This window comes from Anarrhichthys ocellatus, unplaced genomic scaffold (genome assembly GCF_004355925.1).
Source record: "Anarrhichthys ocellatus isolate YVR2014 unplaced genomic scaffold, GSC_Weel_1.0 scaffold19, whole genome shotgun sequence".
Lineage (NCBI taxonomy): Eukaryota > Metazoa > Chordata > Actinopteri > Perciformes > Anarhichadidae > Anarrhichthys > Anarrhichthys ocellatus.
Genome location: NW_022280049.1, coordinates 3,731,908 through 3,740,378, shown reverse-complemented (window position 1 = coordinate 3,740,378; position 8,471 = coordinate 3,731,908). Strand labels below are relative to the sequence as shown.

The 8,471-nt window shown below is 41.0% G+C and overlaps 1 protein-coding gene across 1 annotated transcript in view; it reads left to right on the top strand.

Moving 5' to 3' along the window:
* Nucleotides 1-3,413: 3,413 nt before the first annotated feature.
* Nucleotides 3,414-8,471, top strand: part of sncb (synuclein, beta) — a 10,945-nt gene continuing 5,887 nt past the window's right edge. The window contains exons 1-3 of the mRNA XM_031858093.1: nucleotides 3,414-3,576; nucleotides 4,604-4,737; nucleotides 8,133-8,162. Coding sequence (XP_031713953.1) covers nucleotides 4,617-4,737; nucleotides 8,133-8,162 — 151 coding nt within the window. The 5' untranslated portion in view covers nucleotides 3,414-3,576; nucleotides 4,604-4,616. The remainder of the gene's footprint in view (nucleotides 3,577-4,603; nucleotides 4,738-8,132; nucleotides 8,163-8,471) is intronic.

Sequence of the window (8,471 nt, the reverse complement as noted above, 5' to 3'; positions counted from 1 at the left end):
GATTAATAAAAGAAATAAAATAAAACAAGGCAGAGTAACTGGGGCAAATGAAATGGTGGCATACTTATGGAATGTTTTATAATCATGGGTTATTCCTTCAGCCTAACGATCAACAAGGTGGTGGTATATTGAAATGGCTATTGAAACAGATTAACATTATTTAGCACATTTCATTAAAAACTCAAACGAGTTCTGGCCAGACACTTCATCACTAAGGTCACTATACTGGATCTACTCCAGTTTGCATATAAGAGGCTGAGTCGACCCTCTGCTCACTCTGCTTGCATTTACTGAACAGCTTTGGGATACTAAAGGATATGCCTGAGGATTTTAGCTCAACTTTTAAATAAATGAAAATACATATTCTCCTGAAAAGGCTCATTGATCTCAACGTCAATACGTGGTTAGTTCTCTGGATGAGAGACTTTCTTTCCTGCTGTCCACGAAGGCTTCCGACAAGGCTATGTTCTTTCCCCTGCGCTATTCTCTCTCTTTTTACGAGAAATATTTTAGATTGTTTAAGTTTGCTGATGACATGATCTCAGTTTCCTTCTACAGAGAACAGACCTATTAGCTGAGGCTGTCTATCTGGCCCACACCAAGGCACATTAACTGTGGGGTTGCAGTAGCCAGCTAGAAATCAAGACAAAAAATAAAGTTTCTGGACTAAATAAGATCTGAAAACAGAGCCAGTTGCACTTGTTTGCCAACATGCTGAAACTGTGGAAAACTTTAAATACCTCGGTACAGTTCTGCACTTCCAGGTGAGCTTCTATAGGACATTTTCAAGGGATGCTCACAGCAACATTATCTTTTTAGGAAACTTACCTTCAGCCAGTTTGAGCTCTTGTGCTAAGGGAGGTGCTAAAAAGTCCCTCTGGCAACTAAATGTTTATTTAATGAGTCCTTCATCCAATGTGCCATCAATATTCTTAACTTAGCAATGTGACAGAGAAGATTTAAGCCACAGACATTCACACAAACTGTTTTAACGTGTAATATGACCAGGTCTATGTCTTTGTTTCGCTAACTAGTTGTTATATAGTTATAATAGTTGTTTTTTATGTTGTTATTTCTTGTATTTGGTGGGCAAAAGGCACATTTCCACGCTGACAATAAAGATATATTCTATTTTATTGAGTTTGCTTCACATTAAAATGCATGTGCATACATCCACCCACTCACTTTGTCCAGGAACTCTACCAGAATTGGGTTTAATGGAGAGTAATGTTGTTGTTGTTGTTCTAACTAATGAGATGAATTTGGTAAGGCTGCTTTAAATATGTTTAACACAAGATGCTAAGATGGAGGTACTGCAAGTTTACTAACAACCAATGAAAGGGTGTCTCTGCTATTATATGAACATAATGATGTGGTCTCATGAACAGCTCTTGCATTTGATTTCAAATGCAATTTCAGTAAAAGAATGGTGGAGATGCAAAATGTTTGGCATGCTATTCTCACAAAACACCACAAGAGGGCAGATGCAGCTAACAGGTTCAAACAGTCAGTGAGGAAACCAAGATATTGAATGTATCCACTGTACCTGTTCGTTGAAAGCAGCTTTAGAAGACAACTTTAACTGCATGTTAAGTTTGTTCTTCAGTGTTTTGATGGAAGACATTAATAACCCCTCATGAATTGCATCCTGTCCTGCAGGGACGTGGGATTTTGGCTTCAGCAAATCAGCACTATGGACAGAGACAAACTTCAGTTCAGGACCCTGGACAGTGCCTGACTGGGACTCAATGTTAGATGGAGCTTTCTACTTTCTTACTGCTCAAAGCACAGATACGATTCAGCTCACAAATCACACATAATATCTAATGGATGGTAGGATGATAAATAAGGCCATGATGATTGTAAACTCTATGTTGCTCTACAAACCCACAAAGTCATGTGAAAAAACATCTTCAAAGTGTATTTCCTCTTCGCAGCAAAACTAATACATGAGAGGTGGATGTTATAGTTTGGGGTTGTACAGATAAGCAGTCATTTTCTTTGTAGAACAGAACGGTGGTCATACTTTACTGGGTTACCTCCTCGCAGTACATGGCGCACAATGGCCACAGCGTGCTTACTCATGCACGCAGAGACCCGATGAGACAGGACAGGGCAATTTCAAGGAGGCTTAGTTATCTGGGATTTCCTCAAACAGGAGGGGGAGTTAGGGGAAGAAGGAGGATTTCGTAAATACTCGCCAACTACAACGAGGACCGCGTCACTATGTACTACGTCAGACAGGGAGTTAAAAAGTAGGTGGTAGTTGGTCGAGGTTGCAAATCAGCTCCATGAAACGTAGTATACAGCAACAACATTATTAACACAATTCATTGATTATTAGTGCTCTCTGGTTTTAGCTTGGTCTGCTAGAAAGCATTATAACCTGATGGACTGCTCGATATTCAACCATGATTCGATCTGAGGTCATCCTCTGCTCTGATTGGCTGAGATACGTCCGCTGCGGACGTAATTTAGCAAGCCTAAAGATAAAGTCACGAGCTTGTGACCACATAGGGTTGAATTTCAATTGAGGACTAATACTCGGCGTGGAATATATAGGCTACAAACATTAAATAACCCTTCTGGTATTGTTGAATTGTTCGAGGATTAGAATTTTTTTTAATTTCTATGAAAAACAAACGGAATAACAGACTGAATAACAAACAGTTCAATGCATAACATATCAAATAATATCCTATGCCATGGTATAAGGCTAAGAAATAAGGATTATATATATGACATCCCCCTCCCCCATTTCTTACTCAAAATGGTATCACCCTCCCGATCACACTCCCCTGCTATGCATGTCAGTAATGGCACACTACACAGAAGTGGGATAATGGCTTTTAAACGTTTTCCAACTCACGAGAGTCTATAGTTACTCTGAAAGACGACTGCTAATCAGGGCAGTTAAAAATAATGATCAAAAAAAAAAAATATGACATTATACTTACATAGGATGGGGGTTGCATGTCTTCATGAAAGGCAATACAGATGGTGCCATTTTTAGTGCAATATGGGGTGGCGGTAGCTATATTAAATCCAGGAGTCCACAAGAAACCATTAAATGTAGATGAAGTAGTCTAAATAAAAAAAAGATTGTTTTATTATTATGTCATCTAATCAAATGTTAACAGATGGGTGACAGTTCCACCCAGAGGACATATTATTGTAGCCTACTATATGACAGTTGAATTGTGTCAATATAACATAATATTCAGAGAGTCACTTTACAGCCATATGATTTTGACACCGGGGCTAACTTCTGCAACAGAAAAGGTAGAAAAGGGACACGATGAGGTGGTGTGGCTCTGTTGAAAGTCCCTTTCCTTGCTGTACAAGTTGACACCTCGGCGTGATCAGTAGTGGAAGGAACCATGGCGGAGAGAGGAGGGGGGGGGGGGGGGTTATAGTCTGTGCCGAGCTGTGAAGGGGGCCGTCCCTGTTGGTGGAGATCAGCTCGAGGAAGGCCCACCTAGTCATCATTTGAAGATATCTCCCATTCAGACGATAGTGTGACTCGACTGTGCGACGGAATCATAAGGGGACAAGTCGACGGCTATTTGTAAATAGGTAACGACTCTTTTTCTTTTCATGCATGCCTACATTAGTATCACCGTTTTTAAGCGTATAGAGGTCACCACCATTTGAGGACCATGCATGTGAGCGTCGTCATCGGAAGACACTGGTTTGCACCGCGCGCTTAAAACAACTGGGCTCCTGACTCACATTCCTTTATATGTTCATTATCCTGCTTTTCGTAGCATATTGTTTTATCAATTTGTGCCCCGAAATGTAATGTGACGATAATGTTACAAGCCGGGCGCCGATGCAAACGTGGGAAATATTCGACATCGTGAAATGATATGCATGTGGTAATTAAAGCTTTGGACCTGCAACACCCAGGGCGGGACTCGCACGGATCGGTGTGAAATGCAATAACACAATTCGAGCTGTTGGTGTGCAGCCTTGTCTTGTTTTATTTAAATGTTTCCCAGCGTGTGATCGGACAGGCTCAGATTGCATCCACTTAACTCCACGCTTAAATCGTAATGTGTGTGGATATGACGGTGTGAGATCGTGCTTCCCTTCCCCCAGCAACGTTTTTTTAGCTCTTGCAATACATTTCCTTCCAGTATCATTTAACGTACAGTCCCTCATTTAAAACGGGCTGCTCCCTTTCTTTCCTCAGCCGCAGCCCTGCCACAGAGAGTAGCGTTACAGGCGAGCAATAATTAATGAGCGCCTCGACAATTAACCATTTCATTGAGATCTGTTTGCCTGTGAATATTTCATGCTTTGACGAGGATGTGCAAAGGGGGTTGAATGCATGAGTGAACAGCGGGTTTTTACTACAGCCTGACGGCTGGAGTGCAGCTGTCAGGATCTACCACAGGAGGCGGTGCTGCCTTCTTGTACTGTAACGTATAATGGACTCTCATTCATAGAGGTTTTGTAGAAATCGATAGAAATGAAATACTTAAAGCATGGTTATCATCATGAGCTATTAAATGCCACACGTGCATATAAATAAGATGTGTACATACACAGTGACAGCAGTGATGGAGACTGACAGCAGGTATGGTCCATCTCTCCACAGTTACTCGGCCAAGATGGATGTGTTTATGAAGGGTTTGTCTAAAGCCAAAGAGGGGATGGCTGTGGCCGCGGAGAGGACCAAGGAGGGAGTTGCGGTTGCAGCTGAAAAGACTAAAGAAGGAGTTATGTTTGTAGGTAAGATGATCACACATCTGTTTCCAGGTTATTTGACATGCAACCACTGGCACGTTGAGACTGCTAATGTTCCTCCAATACAGTATGCATGAGCAGCGACAAATCAGCAGAAAGAATGTTTTATAAATCAGCCCCTGCAGCATCCCCATTATGTCCTGAAACAAATGGTTGAATTATACAATAACTTCTTTCATTGGTACAATAAATAGCATAATCCTCCTTCCCTCAGACATGTAAGCAACCAGCCACCACCACCATCATGTTACAGTTAAATGGCAATATTACACCCTCATGCATGATTCCCACTGTATAACTACTGTAGTTTTATTGGACTCAATGTGGGGTGTAAGTTAAAATGACTGATATGTTAAAAGTGTACGGCATGATAAGTAACTGAATGCACTCCTCAAAATCCAGAGTATCTTATTATGACAGCTGTAATTAAATAAATAAATAAATCCGTCTGACAGTTGATCAATATCTGTGTTTTATTTAAGCAGGCTGATGCAGTATATTAAAAAATAATTTGACCCAATGTATTATCAAACTATCCAGTATTGACGAGTTGTTTTAAAGAAGATGCACTGGGATAAGGAGTTATTTTGACGTGTGTGATGTAATACGAGGCCCTGAATGTCCTTGTGCCCTTTCGCCTGACTTGACTGGGCTTCAGGCAGAAGATGGGAACAGGGGTGGGGTGGGGCAGCAGGATGGTGGGAGCAGCTCTTGCCACATGTCAGCGCATTGGACGGCAGCAGATTGTAAAACAGTCTCAGCCAGCGGTCACCTCCTGGAGACAAACAGACTAAAGGCCTCTGCTTCTGTGCAGTTTAATTTGTAATGGACACCATTGCAGCTATTTGCACAGATCGGTGACTCTGTTGCACGAGTTCAAAGTGTAATTTCCAAATGTGTGCCTTTAGATTATTGGCCCAATCCATTTCACTTTCTTTAGATCATTATTCCAATTAAAACATGTGACATGATGGTGGATGGACACCTGGAAAAAGGTTAGCAAGCAGCTGGTCAAAGGAACATTAGAAACTGACAAATTATTGTCTCGATATCTTTGATCATCTTGTGTTCATAATGAAACATTGAAAAACACCAACTTTCACAGTTGTCATATTCCAGCTTTACGCTTCACTTGTAAAGGCAGTGCTATGCATCATTTAATTATCTGTGTTGCTGGTCAATCATTTAGGGTTATTCTTTAATGGTGTCAAATCATTATGAAATAATGGAATTCCAATATCACGATAGCCAGTGCCAACCAGTTCTATTGTGTAAATAATTAATACCAAGCTCGATGAATTAAAATGTCAAGGACATGATGGCAACCATATTTTAGAGAACCTAGTTTGAGTTGCATACTTTGGTTTTAATAGGTCTAGGGCTGCAATTAACTATACCTTTCATAAACAATTAATCTGAATATTATTTCATTCATTATTTGATAAATCATTTGGTCTATAAAATGTCAGAAAATAGTGAAAAGTGCTGATCACACTTTCCTGAGACTGCTTGTTTTGTCCAACCCACAGTCCAAAGCCGAAAGACTTACCGTTTACAGTTCCATAAGATAAAGAAAAGCAGAACATTCCCACGATTAACAGGCTGGCAGTAGATCGTGTTTAACATTTCGTCTTGAAAAATTCAAGTCATTTACCACAGAATTAATTCTGATGATCATCAGTTGTTTCATTGTATTTAAAGTGATTTCATATGTTTCACAAGCTGTGTGTCTATACTGACGAACCCCTTGTCATTTGTGATCAATCACTTCTTCCATATTGGCCAGCTATGCTTGTTAGCTTACAGTTGGTCTGTTAGGGGTACATGTGGGGGGGGAGGACCAGATGACTCACGGGACTCAGGGCTGGTCACGGGCCCTGGAACCTGCCAGCCATTACAGATATTTATTTCTCAGTTGTTGAGCTGTTCTCAGAGGGCCCAAACTTCCAGTGACACTCCTGCTGGTATAGCTCTACAGTCACCAGTCCGTACCATCGATTCAGTGACGTTGGGTATTCCAAGACAAGTTGTCCGACGTTTCTGCATTTAGATGGAACCCGTTCATATTTAGAACCGTGTCCCTGTCACTCATCACCAGAACCAAACATGTCAATCTGCAGTCAAAACACATGCGTTTTTTCGCCTTCTCCGTGCTGTGTCTCATCATGCCTTTTTGCCTGTGGTACACGGAAAGAGAAAGGAGCGTGTCCATGTCATGTGGCATCTCTGTGCTCCTGCATGCTGCTTGTTGAGCAGAGCGGTGCCCTAGAAAGCTGCGTATGATTCGCTTGAAGGCCCCTCTTGGAGGAAGGGTGAGAGTGATCTGATAGGCCTAGGGCCCACCTTTTGACAGTTGCTGCAGACCGCCCACCCAGCTGAGCTGAGCAGACAGCCTGAGTAAGGCAAGGAGAGGTGGAAATGAGGGAAAAACCCTGCTGTACTAGATACCATTTAATGTCACAACTAACAGCAATATTCACAGAGCATTAACAGCATGCACCCTACCACAACAGTCTCAATATATCTCTTACTAACATTTGCTAAACCGTAGCTACAGCCTGAATTTGCATTACAAAATAATAACACTTTCAGTAATCTATTACTATTTATTTGATGCTAATGTGTATTATCAATATTTAGGTGACAAAAATATATTTCACACCCAAGAACTATAGACTTAATCTGGTATTTTATAACCATCAAGGTGACTTAAATGTATTTTTACTTATTATTTTCATTTGTATTTAATTTTCAACACTTAATGAGCTTGAAATGGATTTTCAAAAATGATTATCAAATCATGTATTGTATTACTGAATATGCAGTGTGGTAGCTGCACTTAACTAGAGCAACTGCAGAAATGGAGGCACACCTTAGATGTATGTTTTGCTTTGAGACTCTCCTTTTGTAGTGCCAGTTCTGTACTTTATCATCATTTCATCTCTCCTCAGTGGGCTTTTAAAGGCCCTCAGGGACCAATAAGGCATGCGACTGCTGCACAGTCGAGAGGATGACGACGCTTGAGTGATCGGGACCAGTGGGCACTGTGTGATACTCCAGATAGCTGGATGGAGTAAGGGTAGATGGATGAGAATTGCCAAAGGTCAGAGAATTGATCGGTGGGTTTGGCTTTAAGTCAGCCACAAAGTTTAATAACTCCTCACAATAAAAGTACCAAGCAACCCAAGTTCTGCAGCCATGATTGTTCTACATTACCTCTGGAGCTGTGAATTAAACGACTACATTTAAATTGCGTCAGTTGTATGAAAAATGAGAGGATATACAGGCCAACACAAGCTCAGATAGTGCCCCTAAAAGGCAAAATATCAAATGGTACCTGAAGTAACATTTCTAACAAATTCATTTTTTGGTTAATTCAGGTAACAAGGCCAAAGACGGCGTGGGCTCAGGTGAGTTTTCTCTTTGCTTGTCAAACGCAAACTTCATTATTGACACAGTTGGTTAAAAGCTCAGTTTCATTACTGTGACCAGCCACTTACTGCTAACTGGGAAATGGCAAATTCATTGTGGTGATGGGGGAGGGTTTGTGTGTTGATGGGGTCAAAGTGTAAGTGGTCATCATGTACAATATTCAATTGAGAAACAAAAGAGGCCAGACATGATGTGCATGCTTTTAATCTGTCTGCTGAATCTGTTAAGATAATGTTCATTTGTGTGTGTGTGTGTGTGTGTGTGTGTGTGTGTGTGTGTGTGTGTGT